The 15,390-nt window shown below is 45.9% G+C and overlaps 1 protein-coding gene and 1 long non-coding RNA gene across 17 annotated transcripts; both read left to right on the top strand.

Moving 5' to 3' along the window:
* The first annotated feature begins 908 nt into the window (after positions 1 to 908).
* LOC123111821 (uncharacterized) lies at positions 909 to 11,152 on the top strand. Of its 16 annotated transcripts, none has more exons than XR_006454797.1 (12): positions 929 to 1,118; positions 4,787 to 4,860; positions 5,488 to 6,262; positions 6,374 to 6,480; positions 6,662 to 6,773; positions 6,923 to 7,060; positions 7,266 to 7,332; positions 7,454 to 7,508; positions 8,280 to 8,350; positions 8,421 to 8,497; positions 8,715 to 8,809; positions 8,893 to 11,152. It is a non-coding gene; the product is annotated as an uncharacterized lncRNA (long non-coding RNA). The 16 variants fall into 16 exon arrangements; XR_006454796.1 differs by having other exon boundaries at positions 5,485 to 6,262; XR_006454793.1 differs by having other exon boundaries at positions 5,265 to 6,262.
* LOC123111815 (F-box protein At5g25290-like) lies at positions 1,138 to 2,994 on the top strand. The gene has a single exon (XM_044532690.1). The coding sequence runs from the start codon at positions 1,443 to 1,445 to the stop codon at positions 2,805 to 2,807; it is 1,365 nt and encodes a 454-aa protein (XP_044388625.1). The 5' UTR covers positions 1,138 to 1,442; the 3' UTR covers positions 2,808 to 2,994.
* Positions 11,153 to 15,390: the final 4,238 nt, after the last annotated feature.

Raw genomic sequence — 15,390 nt, 5'->3', positions numbered from 1 at the left:
CACATGATCGGGACGGATGGGATCCTGCAGCTTCTGTCAGGAGGATCCGCGAGGACTTAGCCATTCTCGAGCTGCCTCGGCAGCTCACTTCTACGTTGCCAGGCTATGGTTGGAAGCCCCCCGACGACATGCATATAAAGATAAATACAGATGCAACAGTCCACCTTGATGATGGGAATGCAGGGCTGGGAGGTGTTGCCCGTTCTTCATCGGGCTTCAAGGGTGCATGGTGTAAGCCAGTTCCAGGTGTCACAGTCCCTCTAATTGCGGAGGCTCTTGCGCTGAAGGAAGGAGCGATATTTGCTACACTTCGAGGCTACACGCATGTAATCATGGAGACCGACTGTCTAGAGGCAGTTAACCTCTGGAATTCTCGCTATAACGGTCGCTCGGTGATAGCACCTATCCTGTTAGAAATTGGAGAGCTAGCTCCTAGCTTTATTTCTTTTTCTATTCAACATGTAATAAGAACAGCAAACGGTCCTGCACATCTCTGTGCTAAGCGTGGTTTGACGCTTACAGTGACTAAGAGCTGGATAGACTCTACTCCTAGCTTCCTGATCAGTAGCCTATTGGCGGACTGTTCAGCGAATGCTTTCGTTGAATAAGGTGGTGTTTGTTTTTCTAGTCCTATGACTTTTTCTAGTCCCTAGGACTTTTTGAAAAAGACTTTCAAGGAGGTGCTTCTAAGGACTTTTAGCAAAAAGTCCCAAAAAAGTCCCACCCTGTTTGGTTTGGTAGGAACTTTTTCTAGTCCCTACACCAAAAAGTCCCTGGAAACAAACACCCCCTAAAGCTCTCACAAGTTTCATGCAAAAAAAAAAAACTTCAAAAAAAAAAACCGATGTGTTAGATGGAGTCTTACAGATGGGCCCGTCTAGTGGATAACAAGATGCATCGATCCTTACCGCGCGAGCGCCATCGGACGGAAGGCAGCTGTCGGAACGTGCGCAGGATAGATTTTCCCCACACAATTACCTCGATACAGCCAGCGGCGCATCTCGCCGCCGAAGAAGTCCGCAGTTCATCAACGCAGTCCGCAGTTCCATCTCTCTGCCACCTCCCACCCGCCTTCGCCTTGTGCGCTATCGAGCTGCTACACTTCGGCACTTCCTCTGGTTTGTTCCTTCTCTCTTTCCTGTCGTCGCGGGAACGGGATTGGGATCCGTCTGAGCCGCGTAGTCCGATTCCAGGTCCAAATCTTTCTTTTTTTTCCCGTAGTCTCCAGTCCAAATTTCGCGGGACTACTTGTCGTTCTTGGATTCGGACTCATTTCCTACTCGAATTAGAGCTGAGCTGAGGCCTCGGTAGGTGGGTTGAGCTTCCTATTATATATACAAGTGCTGCCTGCCCCTGTTCCTGCTAGGTTGAACTAAAGCTGTGCGGTTGATAGCTGCGGAAGCGATTCATCATTCAGAAGATCCGATTTTGCAATTTCCCCAATGGGGACGTGTAGCTTAGTGAGGATGATGAGCTTACTGCAGCTAGACTTGAGAATGTTGCGTATGCTGCTGGCCCTTTCTCCCCCTCCCAGTTCACACTGGAAATTCAGAAAACACCCGCCATTGATGCTGATGGAGACCGAGACCGTGGTGGAAATATTGCCAGAGCCGCCGCTGATGGAGACCGAGACTGTGGTTGAAACACTGCTGGAGCTGCCGCTGGATGTATTGATGGATATCTTTTCCCACCTGGAGCTTCCTGACCTCATTCGTGCGAGCTCCGTGTGCTCCTTCTGGCGCTCTGCGTATAGTAGTCTACATAGCCAGCTTGGGCAATATAAACGGCCCCAGACACCTTGCCTCCTCTACGCCTCCGAAGCCGATGGTGAGAACGTAGCTTGTCTCTACAGTCTTGCAGAAAAGAGGGTCTACAAGCTAACTCTTCCGGATCCACCTATCCGCAGTAGGCATCTCATTGGGTCCTCTAATGGCTGGTTAGTTACTGCTGATGAGAAGTCTGAGCTTCACCTTCTCAATCCGATCACTGGTCAACAGATTGCCCTCCCCTCGGCGATCACCATTGAGCAAATAGAGCCGATCTTAGATAGTGCCGGTGCAGTTAATAAGATTAAGATGTGGGATCTAGCGCCGAACGATGATCCAAATGAGTTTTCTGACTGCCTCTACATCAGGGCATTTGTGTTTCCTGATCCACCCATGGGAAGCTACATTGTGGTTATCATCCACAGTCCAGAGCAATATCTTTCGTTTTCAAGGGTAGGTGATTATAAATGGACCTCGCTGCCGGGCGAGAACTATGAACAATGCATCCACATGGATGGTCTATTGTATGCATTCACAGAAAACGGAGGAGTTTACACTTTTGATCTGACCGGTCCTACCTTCACAAGGAATATTATTGCAGACGAGTTGCAGAATTACAAGACGGATGGGTACACGTACTTTGTTCAGGCTCCATGGGGTGATCTGTTGCAAGTTTGCAGAACATTAGATTTCACACCCGAAGTGTTCATAAAGACCAAGAAAATACTATTTTATAAAGTTGATGTGGCAGCAAAAGAACTTGTGGAAATGAATGGCTTGCATGATCATGTGCTGTTTCTTGGGCGTAGTCAGTCGCAATGCCTTAGTACCGAGGAATATCCACAACTGAAGCCAAATCGTGTTTATTTCACGGACGACATGACATATATTTTGAAGTATAAGAATAATGACCGGGATATAGGTATTCTCAACTTGGAAAATGACAATAGGGAAGATGTACCTAAGCTTTGGTGCAATTGGCCAAATCCCATATGGATGACACCCAACCTCACAAGGATTAACATGGCTTTGGACAAATAGTGAGTTTATTACAATTTTGTAGTTAGCTTCTCGGATGCTATTAGAAACTGTCCAATAGAGCTTTTTGGACCAAATTTCCAAATTTTATGGGCAAATGCTATGAAAACGGAGGCATGTTCCGTTTATATTTTCTTCATACCTGGTTTGCTATATTTTAAATGGCTTTTATTTTCCGAATTGTCCAATATCTTTTGTCTCAGAGTGCATATGTTTACCATACTAAGCTTCTCCATTTAGGACAGGTCTAACATAGAACCGCAGTTTTATATTTTCTTTCACAGAACCACATGTATTTATGTGAATTATTTATTCATTTTATCTAACCCAAACCTACCATTTGGCCACTCCTAACACAAAAAGTAACATGTAGACCATGTCAGCTCATACATCACCTATGTGTCATCTCACCGCCAGTGATTCACGAATCGCGACGTCGCCTTGCGTGACTCTCTGTGCTAAGTATGGACCATGTAAGCTCATACACGGCGCAGAGATACCATAGAAGCCCAAGCGTATGTGTTGTCTCCACACCGGTGGCCCACGGCGTTGGTGCCTCGTCGGGTGGCTCTGTGCTATGTATGGACTGGTATGTAGGCGCCACATCAGTTTTTTTTTATTAGGAGTCGCCGAAGAGTAGGTTTCAATCAGATGATCAAAACATGTGGTTATGTCCAAAAAATTCCAAAAATTGTTTTTCAGTGTTAGACCTACCCTAATTGTGTTCTGGTTTTCTGTAATTTGTCATATTGTTTAAATAACAGTTTAGTCTTTTGTGAAATTAGTGTGCAACTGGTATTCGATGGTATATACAGATCTGTTATTTATATGACCTGCCAACAAATCCAATTTGAAAAGGGTTCATCCCTACTGTTCAATTGCCTGCACTCCTTTTTTTCTTAAACAATCTGGAGAGGTTACTAAGATATTATGAAAACTGAAAGGGTAATGCATAGCCACAATCTGGAGAGGTTAATAAGATATTATGAAAACTGAATGACCAATGCATAGCCAATCCGCACGTGTCGCATGTGCAAACCCCACAAACTTTGGAAGTTTCAAGAAGAAAAAAGAAGTTTGGCATTTGGACATGTTAAATAATTTCTACCAAGACTTGCAAATGTGCTTCCAAGTTCATTTGAGAATTAGCTCAAGGTACATACATGGGAGGAACAAGTATGCAAGGATATTATCCTAGCTAGATTGATGGGTGATAACTATGGTATGCTCTAAGTTGATTATTCAGCTATACTACAATTCTAAAAGAATATGATCAATGAGCATCAGTGATCCTGTGCTACAATAGCTGTAGGTTGCTACTCCATGACACACAGTTACATTTCTGTACAGAAAGGTTCACCGTTCCCGTATCATAAGCACATGATTGACAGACATGCTTGTCTTTTGCACTCAATCTTTTTTTGAGGTCTGTTTCTTCGGTAGCTCAAAAGCATTGACCTCCAACCTTCTGCTAACTTTTTTTCCTGAAGATGAGTTCTCCATCCTCAAAAGTTTGCGAGCAATTGGCAAGCTAAAACACATTTCTAGTGTTGTAAGTCTTTAAATTTTGCTTCTAGAGTTGTTCATTCGCCGAAAGCTGTCTACACACGATTGATGTTAGCATACCACTTGCCCGTGTGATACTTATGTCTTATGCCATTTACATTCAGAATATAAACAGGAGTAGTGAATCCTACATATGGTCCTAAGATGAGTATCTAAGCCAATATTTGGACCTAACTCCTAATCTAGATAATCCTGATCTCTGTATACTTATCTTCCTCATCTCTAAATACAATTATAGCATAATCATCCCCTCCTTCAAATAGAAATACATGGGGATTTCTATTTTGAGGAGATGATGTTTTCTCCTTGTATAATTTACACATAGATTTCCTGATTCTCCAATAGCTTTGAGTTCTTTTTTCTTTCTCCCTGAATATTATTGCATTATCAGTTGACCGTTGGCTGTGGTAATGCAGATAATGGTGTCCAGCCTGAATGGGATGTCTGTTGGATATTCGCTTGCCGACAATACCATGGAGTCCCCTACGAGGTCAGAGGGTCCCTCTTGCGTCGGGTTTGTGTGATATGATTCTGTGTATATTTCCTGTGCACATTTCGTCCATGGTAGTTTCATGTATACTTCTCTTATCGCTTGTCGAAAATCAGAAATGGAATATAGAGATATGATGTATATACTCTTTTGATCCTGCACTATCGAGTAGGATTACTGTTGGTTGGTTCCTCATTTATTTCAGCTATACTATGCACTTCTTTTGCCCACAAGGTGTCTATTGTTCCATCTTATCCACAAAGTTTTTAATAAAACTGTAAACATCCTAATTTCCTTGTTAATCTTTTGAGAAACGCAGTCCATTTTCTTGGATTTTAGATAGCTGCAGATGGTATTGGTGTCAGACTGTCAGTAAGGTGTGGCTTCTGTTTCAAATATTTCAGCAATTACCAGACTCCCCCAAAAAATTAAGATTTGTGGATGGTTGCTTCAGTGTGATTGCTATTAAATTTTAGCTAGCGGGATGCCATTTCCATCCATTCATCTCTTCCTCAAGCTTGTCTGAATGCTATGATACACATTATGGCCTCTTTGTGACGAAAACGAAGAACAAGGTGGCCTCTTTGTTTCACTGATATAGTTGACCTCTTTTGCAAATGCAAGAAGATGAAGCAAATCTGTAGATTATTGCAACTATCAGAAATGGGCAAGCGCTTGCGGCAGGGCAAGGACACCTCCAGGACATATTGAAAAGCCCTGGCAGTACTTCAAGTTGTGCAAATCACTTCAGCCATGTGATGTACTCCCTCCGTAAAGAAATATAAGAGCGTTTAGATCACTAAAATAGTGATCTAAACACTTTAATATTTGTTTGCAGAGGGAGTATTTATCTGCTGGTTGTAAATCCAAAACAATAAGATGTGCATCAAGGGAGGTTGCTCGCGCGTGCCACGTCGAATGCGTGGGTTGGGCAAGGAATAAGTAAGAGGGAAAAAAAGAAAGAAAGGAAAAGTTGTCGAGCGAAACCCTCACACCGCACGTCCTCCACCTCCCTTCGCCTCCAGCGCCCCTCCTCCCTCTCCAGCGCCACCACAGCCGCCTGGGCGACGCTCCCACCCACCACCCATGGTTGAGGTCGGCGAAGCGGCCCATCGCGCGGCGCCTGGGGACGTCGCCTCCCTCCGCCGCCAGCAGCGGCGACCGGCTAACATGCGGTCGTCGCCGCCAAAACCGGATGGCGTGCTGTCCGGCGAGGGGCCCGACCTGCCGCGCGGCATCGCCTCCTCCACATCCGCCCGCGGATCGAGCTCCACAACCTCCATCCCGACCTGCCTTTCCCTCCTCTCGCTTGTCAGAAAGGAGTGCAGGCCGCTGTTGCCCCACACGAGGTCATCCTCCTCTTTGGTTTTGCTGATTCCGATGGCGTTGGCTCGACCTACAGGTTCGTCTCCCTCTCTCTCACCCTGGTCTGCACTGCGAGCTTTCTTTTATTTCGTCTCTCTTCATCTCCACATGATTCTGGCATATCGGATTGAGTTTGTGGTACCTGCAGTTTATACCGGAACTTAATCTGAAGGTCAGGACTTCATGCCCTTTTCTCTTGAGCTGAAACGCATGCAAGCATGGCTGTTGACCGAGCCCCCTAATTCAACTATTCAGGTTGGTTTATACATATTGCTGCTGAATTACCTTGACTGCTTGTCAATCAATTAAACCATGTGTTTGCCATGTTGTAGATATTGCAAGATTTGTGTGCTATATTATTATCTAGATGTGCTTTAGGCCTTTAGCAAAACCTTTTTTCTTATTATCCATTTGGCTGATTCACATAATCTCGCAGGTACAGATTGATTGGGTCATGTCTGTAGTTTTTTTCAGTGCTGCAGGTTCATGTTCTTGGGGAAAAATCGTTGTCTATTTCCTATATTGGTGATGCGGGTGAACTGATTTGGGTATTATAATGAGCTTTTTCTCTTTGGTAATTTCATCATCCACGTAATGTCTCCGACAGAGCAGAATCTTGCGAAGTTTACACTAAATTTGTTTGCGTTAAGGCATGAACACTACACTTTGCTGATTCGGTGCCACTTATCTGGTGCAGGAATATGTCGATGTTAAAGCATTTGGTCATGATGGATCATTTTACTGGTTCTCAGTTCAACTCAAGATGGCTCAGATAGGACTAAGTTTGAATATTCATGTGTTGGATAGGGGTTGGGGTTGGTCTCCTGCACAAGAGGTGAAGTTCATTTATGTAAATTTGTGTCCCGTGGTCATATATTGGCCTGTAGAATTTATCAGGTGCCAAGTTCACTTGCCATACACTTAATTATGTTTCTTCTGATTTATACTACCGCCTTACAGAATTTGAAATTAATAAACCATAACTTGTTCATGATAAATTTGATTGTTGATGTCGTCATGTGATATAATTTACTTTTCAGATATGTGAAGGTGCAAATTGGAGCAGAAGATTCGTCTATGATGCAGCAGCTCAAAGCTGAAGATTTCGTATGTTTGAACGCTTACCTGTCTTTACCTAATAAATAGCTCACTCATCCATTAGATTCTAGCAGTCTAATTGTTCTGATGGTAGTGCGCATGATTGGGTTGTTGTGTTGGATGAAAACAGGAAGGATGTCATATCTGAGCAGATAGCTGATCTGGTTGGGGATGCTGGTAATACGGTATGCTCTAACACTGTTTTATCAAATATTTTGGTCGGCAATTACTTAGATAGAGTTCTCAAGTTGAAGTTGCTGAAATTTTCTTGGGAGAACATCTTCGAAAAAATCCTTGAGAGAACATACTTGCTGATATTTTGTATTCGTGGGCCGTATAGTTTTGGGGATGCAACAATTAGGCTATCCTCACTCGTTTTGAATCACCAAGTCGCTTTAATAATTCTCAGAGAGCAGCTCTACAGGTGCACAATGAGCCTCTAATACAGTGATACTATTCTATATGGGAATATACTTATGTAATTTTCAATGGAGTAACTTGCCAACTATATTGTGATATAACATGTGTATTCAACGCATCAAATGCTGCAACTAAGGATAAGATCTTGGCTGGTAGTCACACATATTTATGAGTGTCAGTAAACCATCTGGTGCTCTATCTAACAAAACAGTGCAAAAGAAGCAAACAAAACGCCGACGACAGATCAGTTGATAGGACTGATCCACTTCTAAATGATTCATATATTCGTGATCTACCATTTTATTTTTTGCTTGGCCGGGATTGATTGAGCTAACCACATTCTTGCAATTAATTACTATCTCAAGAAGTTCTTTGTACTGTCGCTTTGATCCCTTTTTGGGTTACAAGCATGCTCACCCAATGTTCATGAAAATGTTAAACCAGGGAGTGTATATTCAAGTCTAAAGCATCATATCAATTTGTGCTGTCTTTGGGTAATAATTTAATTGTGCTTTTAATCATATATATCACTATAGGTTGTTGTTATAAAGTCTAAAAGCTACATGGGAAGATCTCAGCAAATACTTTAAGCCGCAAAGTATCAAAGGTGACCACCCTGTCATCCTTCTCTATTGGCTGGTTGCGGGCTAATCACTCTTGTTCTTTGCTGGGTGCAGGGGATTTCACCCTCTTGCCATGCGCTGAGCCGCGGTGGGAGAAAGTGGGTGGCAGCGAGCCAGTGGATTGGTCATTGGTCAGTTGCCATCTCTTCAATTGGGTGAACTTCATTACAAGAAAAAAGCAGCAATTTGGTCATAGTAAATTGGGTGTCATATGATTTCTTGGTTGACACCCTTTTGTTTTCGCTGTGACTGAAACCCTACATTTAAATGACAAGGCAACTTCTCAGACCTAAATCTTACATGCAAAATATATTGTATACTTTTGAGACAGACTTTTTGTCCTCACAGGATAACTGCTTGTTGTATTTCACAATGAGGACATTTGTTTGGGGGGTGTATCCTAGAGTTAAGGATGCTTGGATGGAAGTGGTGGCCTCACAAAGGTAGTCATTATATTTTCTTGCCCTGAAGTTACTGATAGTGAGTTAAATTTTCTTAGTGATTGCTTGAACACATTGCTTACCAGGCACCCTAATGTGCGTAGGCAAGATCGAAATGCACAAATACCTGCTCAGGTATTTTCCAGTTATTTTAACTTCTTGCAATATGTTTGCTGACACTTACTCGATTCAGATACAGTATGTTGGCTGAATCTTACTCCGTTCAGATATCTCTCTTCTTTGGCTCTTTGCTTTGGCTCGGATATGTCTTTGCAAAAGAATTTTTTGCCACCAATTAATTTGCAAGGGCACATAGTATTTGTAGCAGCGTACAAAAACTCAATTCACCTCATGCTTTTGTAGAAATGGATTGTCGCACGAAGTTGTCTCAGTTAGTAGACTATATTTGTTAACGTATAGTTATTTTTTGTGAGAAGTAAACATATAGTTTTTTGACGGCAGTATACTTATATAATATTCTTATTGTTGAGATACTAAAAACATTTTGGTTAATTATTACTTACTGTGACACTTCAGTAAGTCTTTTGAGTAGGCAAAATCTCTCAATTTATATTGCCATAATAGGCGATGTCTCATTCATGGCATCAAATACAGCTTATTTTAGAATGGTACATATGTAATGTTTGGCTTCCTTATATCATGTATGCTTTCCGTTTGCTGTAAACTAATAGTTAGGTTGTAGTGTTTTCATTCGCTCTTGGAAGTCATATCACAAGCACATCCGTAGCTATTGGCCTTGAACATTTCACCTTCCAGGTAACTCGGATGCTCACTACCACTCAGAATCAGTGACTTGCCTTCTTACTATGATTTTTTTAGAAAACCTTCTTGTACTTGATAATGCGTCTTTTTATGACACATACGACTGTTTCTCCAGCACTGATTTCCAAGCAACAAAAGTTGTGCCAATGTATGATAAATTTATATTTCTAGGCTACTCTCATGTTAATGTTGCTGTTTATACAACTTAATTAACATGGGTCATCGTCATGTGTAAATCTTCTGCTTTGAATTCTCATTTTGATTTTCCACAAACTATTTCTTTCCGGTAAATTTATATTTCTTATTGTATTTACTAAATGTCGATTTGGGTAACCATGCATCATACAATTCAGATTTTAGTTGCAGTCACTCTCATCATCAACGCTCAACAATGGCCTCTTCTTCCGGTGCCCGAAGCAGCCGCATACCCATATGCCTCGTGCTGATTCTCCTGATCGCCTGCGAGAAGTCAGCCATCATGCCGGTCGGCCAGCAATGTGAAGGACCAGATGATCGTTGATAAATACGCGCTGTTCTGATCAGAACTATTGATTTATTGCAGTACGATGTTGCCTCTTCAGTACATCTGTGTTAGCTCTTTCTGTTACTATCCATTCTGTAAGCTCTATTTGACAGGAAAAAGCCACTGAAGTTAGCGTTGCGTGCCTGAAAGTCTACAAGTAGTAGTCTGACAAGAGGGCGTTTTGAAAGATGTTTGCTTGTTGTAGCTATACCAGTTATACCTCTACGGTAGGTAGCACTAGGGCAGCCCGGTGCATGTAGCTCCCGCTTGCGCAGGGTCGGGGAAGGGTCCGACCATTTTGGGTCTATAGTACGCAGCCTTTCCCTACATTTCTGTAAGAGGCTGTTTCCAGGACTTGAACCCGTGACCTCATGGTCACAAGGCAGCAGCTTTACCACTGCGCCAAGGCTCCCCTTCTCTACGGTAGGTAGCACTGTGTTTTATTATTTTTGTGGATTTGGGGAGGATTTTTAGCTCACTCTTTTTTTGTACCAAATTATCTGCATTTGGCAGTGCTTTCATATTTCCCTTCTTTGGCTCTGATGCAATTAAACTTTGTTATTGTATGTTGAAATTTCAGGTGATGACCAATCAAGAGGTTGTTGATGAGATCAACACCAGAGGGGCGGACAGGCAGCTGCGAAGCATCTGACGGAGCAACTGGTGAATAGGAGGAGCGAAGACAACATCTCTTGCGTCGCTGTAAACGTCCGCTGCTATGAGAGCTTCAGTCAGTGAATAGGAGGAGCAAAGACAACAACTGCTTCGTCATCGTAAACTTCCACTCTTGGCCGAGCTTCAACCTGCTAGCCCCTTATGCGTACAATTAGTTATATGCCAGATTGGTTTTACAATTTTTTCTGTAGTTATTCATACGATGTAGAGTTTAATATGGTTGGGGATAATCCACCACCCAATGGGATTAAGGTCTCTAAAATATTGTTGTTTGTTTGGTTATCAGGTGTAAATTCTATTGCAAGTTCCTTATATGTGCATGTTCATCAATCTGAAAAAAAGGAGGTGAAAAGGTCGCTCGTCAATCTGGCACTGCGCAAACTTCCTCTCAAGAGGCGCCACCGGGTGGCGCCCCAACCCCTAGTTTGTAATAGAATGCAGAGTAGTCTCCCTTTGAAAAATGGAAGACAGAGAGAGACAGTCCTCTATTGTCCCCTTTCTTGTAACATGAACAATCTTCATCATAAGAGCAAATCGATCCGGCTGCTCCACATCACACTGGAGTAGGTGCATTTAGCTACTAATTTCGTTTTGTTCAGTGTACGGAAAAATTGACAGACAGATATGAAAGAAAAATAAGAGCATTATCAAATACCCTACATGTATGATTTACACTTGTGAACTGTAGCAGAAGCACAACATGCTACTCACATTTACATGATCTGTCTAGCACTAGAGGCAGTGCATTTAACTGCTTTGCTCGAAAACTGACAAAGATCATGACAGGAAATGTATCTACATCCGGTGAGCGTGTATCTGGTGGTGCCCCATGTCCTGGGGAGTGACCGTCATGGCCAAACACCCTTGCCTCTTGCACTTGCTCCAGTCAGAGCCAGACTTCTTGTGATGACGCTCCATGTGCTGATGAACCTGAGAAGAAAGAGAAAGAATGAGTCGGCAAAGCTACGTACTTTGGAACGATTGAGGGAAACGAGATAGTTCTTGTTGCAAGCAAAATTAAACAAGTTCCAAGTCCCAACCTCGTGGTCCTTGTTGTTGATCGGGACGGGCGGCCTCTCAGCTGGGTTCCTCTCATGGCGGATGAAGCACTCTAAGCACAGAGTCTTCTTCTTCTTCAGGGGCGAGCAAGCGGCCACGTACCGAAGGTGCATGTCCCTGCACTCGTCCACCTCTGGCTCCAAGAAAGAATCGTCTTCTTGGAGACCATCCGAGCGAACGGCTTGAGCAGGACGACGACGTTGACGGGAACGACGAGGGTGCAGAGAGGGATGAGCAGGGGGCGCGGGCTGGTTCTTGCGGGCGGCGTTGTCCTTGGTACCCGCGGCCGGGGGCGCGCACTCCTTCTTGCCGACGTCGTCCTTGCCAAGCTCGTCCGGGCCGGCGAGGTAGGCGTTCTTGCCTGTGGAGTCGATGCCGAACGCGGCCGCGCCGGAGAGGTCGGTGCTCGTGCCCTTGGAGTGGACGCTGAGCGTGGGCGGGTCGGTGCTCGTGCCCGTAGAGTCGACGCCGAGCGCGGGCGGGTCGGTGCTCGTGCCCGTAGAGTCGACGCCGAGCGCGGGCGGGTCGGTGCTCGTGACACCGAGCGCGGGCGGGCCGGCGAGGGCGGAGTCCTGGAGAAGCTCCTTCTTGCGGCCGTCGTCGCGGGGCTGAGCCTTGCAAGAGGAGTACCCGTCGTCGTCGTCGTCGTCGTCGCGGACCTGCGTCTTGCAAGAAGAGTACCCGTCGTCGTCGTTGTCTTCGTTGCCGACGAGCGCGGTCTCGGCGTTGCCTACGAGCGGGCGGGCGCCAGCGACCGGTGCCGTGGCCGCTCCCTGCCAGTTCTTGGCCGCCTGAATCCGGCACCAGAGGCGCCAGAGAAAGTCGACGAAGCCGGCCTTCCACGCACCACCAGGCGCGGCCGCGCACAGGCGGCGGAGGAGGCGCAGCACCATGGACTTCGAATCCATCGTTGCCCTACACTAGGGCTTCTCGTGGGCAGGTTTGCAGGAGGAGGAGGGGAGGGGCGTTCTGAGGGCGAGGAGGGATGCGCGGAACTGAAGCGGTGGTCGAGCTCTCGGGGGGTTGCGACGACGGGGAGGGGAGGGGAGGTGGTAGTATTTCAGCGGGAGGGAGGTGATTTTAAAGAGGGGAGGAGCGAGGCCGAGCGGCGCCACCAAGCCCATGGGCTTTTCTTTTCCATGGCCCAATCGGCTTTTTTTTCCTTTGTCTTTTTTTTTCTATCTGGCGCATGGGGTCATCCCTGCCGCTGACGGCGATGGCCGGCGTTGGGTGGGCAGGGGCGGCGGGCCGGGGTGGCCCCTGGATGGTTTTTTTCCCAAGCCGCCTGTGTTATTCACCGACGAGTGGAGCGTGAACACTGGGCGTTTCGACCGGACCGTCCCCGTGGCTCCGTGCCGGTTCATAACCCGACCGACCCGACCCGACGGACCCGACGGACCCGAGCCCAACCACAGACCGACCAGCCGTTCCTCCTCCGCTCCCCGGATCCATTCCAGAGCTAGCTCCGCCCACCAACCCTACCCCGCTCCGCCGCCCTCTCCGCCGGCGACTGGCCAGGCGCTGTGGGCGGGGGACTGGCGCATTAGCTAGCGCCGGCCCCTCTCACCATGAGAGGAGCAGACCGCCAACAAGGGCGCCGCCGTGACGGGGGGCTCCAGGCCCGCCGCCTTTTCCTCCTGCCGGTCGCCGCTACCCACTACCTCCCCCAGCTTCCCTCCGTATCCGCCTCCTTCCATCGCTCCACGCCCCTCACCAACACCACCGGAGCTGCCTGCACCCTCTCCACGACCTGACCATTCCAGGTTCATCTCTCGAGGTTGCTACAATCGCTACAGTACTAGCTAGGTGTCGAACTGGCGGTTGTGTTGTGTTGCCCGGCGAGATAGGAGCCGCCTCTGCTGCATTTTTCATCTACTGTGTCTCAGGTGGATGTTCTGAAAGCAGCATTTCTTCCAATCGAAAATATGAAGTTATATCTGATTGAACTTTGCTGGGGCACCACATATTGTGCCTGCGCTGGATGGTCCTCGAGATGGAACTTCAACATTGGAATCTCATGTTTCTGCATCTTCTACTTCTTCTGAAAGTATTCAGGATCTGTCCAACAAGATACAAAGACATGGACATCAAAGAAATTTCATGTTTCAGTAAATCTGGTTGAGCTTTCTCTGCATTCAGGAGCAATAAGGGATTCCCTTCTGGCTAAAGGTGCAGGTACTATTTCAAGAGAAATATTCTTTGGAACTTCGTTGACCCTTACACATGTTTAGCACTTCATTTCCATGTCCAAGTCCTTGCTTTAAGTTGTCTCATAACTATGTTGAGTCCTGGCTTGGGCCAACTTGTATTATACAGTACCACCTGCTACAGTATTGGTAAAACATCAGTGCCAATTTGGTCGTCTAGTGCAACCTGGACAAGTAGTTCACTATTAGTAGTAACTAGAAAAAACGGCCGCGTTGTTGCGCCGTCCAGAACCAGTGTTGAGCTGAACTGTGCAAGGAAATTTTGATATTGAACATGCACACAACCCTCTTATATAAAAAATACTGTCCTTTTGGTTAGAAGATCCCTGTGAAGAAGGAAAAGGGGATTCCTGTTTCATTAACTATAGGGGGATTAGACAGAAAAAATAGAACATCTCATATGAAATGGATGCAATGGCAACAAATAGTTCCTTTCTTTTTCTTTTTTTCTTTTGAGACTATGGCTGCCCTTTGGATCAAAAGGAACAAAAGCTAAACTGTAAAAGCATGTTCCTAAATTTTCCTTTGTGATCCATCTAATTTGTTCACAATGAAGAGCGTCTATCTAGTTAGAAAAGTACATTTGAACTAATGAAGGTCAAATAGAATGACCTTCTACCGAAAAAGGCTTTCGCTCCGCTTTATATATAAAGCAAACCGCCCGAGCCCACAAGCATCCAAACACAAGTTCACACCACACACTCAAAGAAGTCGAAGACGAACACCCACACACAAAAGGTAGCAAGGGTACAACTGAGGGCACAACTCAACAGTCCTTAAAAGATAAAACAAGAACAATCCAGCAGGAGCCCAAGGGACGGTCCGAAGGTCTTGCGACATGAGGAAGCCGCGTGCCTAGTTTGGCTCCGGGGATGGTGGCGGAAGCGGAGGGGCCACGCCGAAGGCCATCGCTCGAAGGCCGGCGAGGAGGGTCTCGATGACGTTTCGATCCTAGGGGCGGCTAAGCGGCCGCCAAAGCTACAAGTAACCACTCATTTTCGAAGAGGAACATGCTGGATGACAAGCTTATTACGGATAGTCCAGAGCGTCCAAGCAAGGATCCCGATGCACAACCCACCTAATGTGGTGGTGGCGGGATGCAGATGCTTGGATTTCCGCCAACAAGTCCGAGAAGTTGGTGTTACACCAACGACCCCCAACCACGTCGTGGAAGCAGGTCCAAAGGAACTGAGCGGCAACGCGGGAGTAGAAGATATGGTTAGCATCCTCCCCCATGCCGCAGAGCGGGTAGGACCCATCCCCTGGGCTGTTGCGCTTCAGAACCTCCACGCTAGAGGGGAGCCGCCCACGAATCCATTGCCACAAGAATATTCTGT

Source organism: Triticum aestivum, chromosome 1B, assembly GCF_018294505.1.
Source record: "Triticum aestivum cultivar Chinese Spring chromosome 1B, IWGSC CS RefSeq v2.1, whole genome shotgun sequence".
In the NCBI taxonomy this organism is placed as follows: domain Eukaryota; kingdom Viridiplantae; phylum Streptophyta; class Magnoliopsida; order Poales; family Poaceae; genus Triticum; species Triticum aestivum.
This window is presented reverse-complemented; position numbering and strand designations above follow the sequence as displayed.

What these genes read in the sequence shown, in the direction of transcription:
- LOC123111815 (XM_044532690.1), top strand. Translation starts at nt 1,443, where the DNA reads ATGGGGACGTGTAGCTTAGTGAGGATGATGAGCTTACTGCAGCTAGAC.